We start from the raw sequence: 1,895 nt of genomic DNA, 5'->3' as shown, positions 1-1,895 counted from the left end.
TAGGACCCTTTGCTTTGCCCTTCGTGGCTTCAGACGTTCGGGAGAAAGAGACGGGGCGGGGTGACTTCTTCCCTGCGACGACGCCTTTTTTGTTGAGGCTGCTGGAGTCCGACGAGGAGAAACTAGACCTTGAAAAATGGAGGTCGTTGAATGCATAAAACCCTGTCCTCGAGCGCCCTCTGTTTATGGTGCTTGTCGGCGACGAGTCGCTGGAATCTCCCTGAATGACGTACTTCTGTTGCCTTTTGTCTCTCCTCTCGCTGTGCCCGCGCGTGGGAGTCGAGGAGGGACTGGGACTAGAGTAAGGCGAGGACTCGTAGCTTAAGGAGTTGGACGAACCAAACTTCGAGACGTTTGTTCTGAGGACTCTCGGGCGAGCCTCCTTCTCCTGCTGTCGGTGCAGGAGGCCATTGCGGCTCTCCTCTCGTCGCGAGGAGCCGAGTCTGTTCTTCGAAGCCTTATCTTTTCCTTCCTTGTCCTTCGGCAGGGTGTCCTCGCCTTGGTGGATGTACAGGAGTTTAATCCCGGCGTTTTCCGAGGCCAGGAACTCCGATTTCTTCTTCGGTTTGTTGGTACTGTTTGATCTCTTTTTCGCTGTCTTTTTGTTTTTAGTCGCCGCTTCTCCTTTCTCCTTGTCATCTTTGCCTTTCAGTTTAGTCTCTTTTTTCTCTTTGTCTCCTTCCCTTTTCGTCTTTGGCTTTTCTTTCACCTTCGTTTTTCTGTCGGAAGTGAGTTGTCTCATCATCTTTCCACGACTTCTTTTTCAACGACGTGGAGGCGTGCAAGCTTTTCTAGCCGTCTTCCGTGTCATTTTCATCTCCTTTGCTCCTTTCCCATTTTTTCTAGCACAAGTTCAAGTGCTGAAGTATGTGCATGAGATCAAGACTCGTATTTATTAGTCACTAGTTCAAAGAGAGGAATAAACGCCGTGTATGTGTAAGGAGAAAACATTATAGGCGCGTATGCCATGTTACGCTCACAGACACACACGCGCGCATACACACACAGACGCGTGTCGAAGCGGGAGTGATCTGCAAACGAACAGCTCTTCGCACTTTGTATAAATTGTCTTCAATCCTCCACTGACTCTCTTCCCGCGTGACCAGAATAAGTCCGGGTTGTGCTTTGGTGATTCCGTCTCTTAACAGTATTCAGTCACTATGCATTTGTCTGTTCTCTTCGTTAAGCTACACACTCCTTTAACATGGCACTTGGATGCTTGTATTCCGTTATATTTTCGTATAACTGTTATAAAACTTAGAAATGAAGTTCTGATCACTCTACTCCACAACCCTGACATAGAGAGATCCTTTTCACTTTCCCGCCGAATCTGTAGTCCCAAACGTTTCCATAACAATACAACGACCACTTCACCCAGACGTATTTACTCATCCGAAAAACAGCGAGAGAGAGAAAAAAACACGAAAGAAATAAACAAGCCGCACCATAAATCACCATAAAAAGGGCGGATCTCTAGAGAGAGTTCAGTCGTACGCAAAAATACACGGCGAGATACAGTTACGCGCGGGGTTTTCTTGTCAAGGAATCTAATTACGGTCAGATTGTCTTCCGCTCTGACCATCGCTTCCGTAAGCAGGTAGCGAGTGGCCTTCCTCTCTCCGGCTGCTTTCACCTGCTGTTGTTTATGTTCATTGAAAGGGAATTGATAAGTTTACTTCTGTTTCTGTTGATCATTATCACCACTGATTTATTTTTACGGTTCTTGTGGATTTTAATGATTAAAAGGTAGTTGGTAACCGATTTTCAGTCTCTGTTGATGATTGTCTATTTTGATACACCACATTCGCCTGACTGTTATTATTGTCTATTTACTCATTTCACCGTCTTTTTCTGCTGTCTACATTAAAACACGTCAATTATTTCAGGAAATTCCA

The 1,895-nt window shown here is 45.9% G+C and overlaps 1 protein-coding gene across 1 annotated transcript in view; it reads right to left on the bottom strand.

Moving 5' to 3' along the window:
- LOC113806685 (uncharacterized) overlaps positions 1–1,352 on the bottom strand; it is a 178,034-nt gene extending 176,682 nt beyond the window's left edge. The window contains exon 1 of the mRNA XM_070132280.1: positions 1–1,352. This exon is cut by the window's left edge and continues 2,273 nt beyond it. Within this exon, the coding sequence (XP_069988381.1) occupies positions 1–745 (745 nt within the window). The 5' untranslated portion in view covers positions 746–1,352.
- Positions 1,353–1,895: the final 543 nt, after the last annotated feature.

Source organism: Penaeus vannamei, chromosome 17 (genome assembly GCF_042767895.1).
Source record: "Penaeus vannamei isolate JL-2024 chromosome 17, ASM4276789v1, whole genome shotgun sequence".
NCBI classification, from domain to species: Eukaryota; Metazoa; Arthropoda; class Malacostraca; order Decapoda; family Penaeidae; genus Penaeus; species Penaeus vannamei.
The sequence above is the reverse complement of the archived record's forward strand: the minus strand, read 5'-3'. Positions and strand labels throughout refer to the sequence as shown.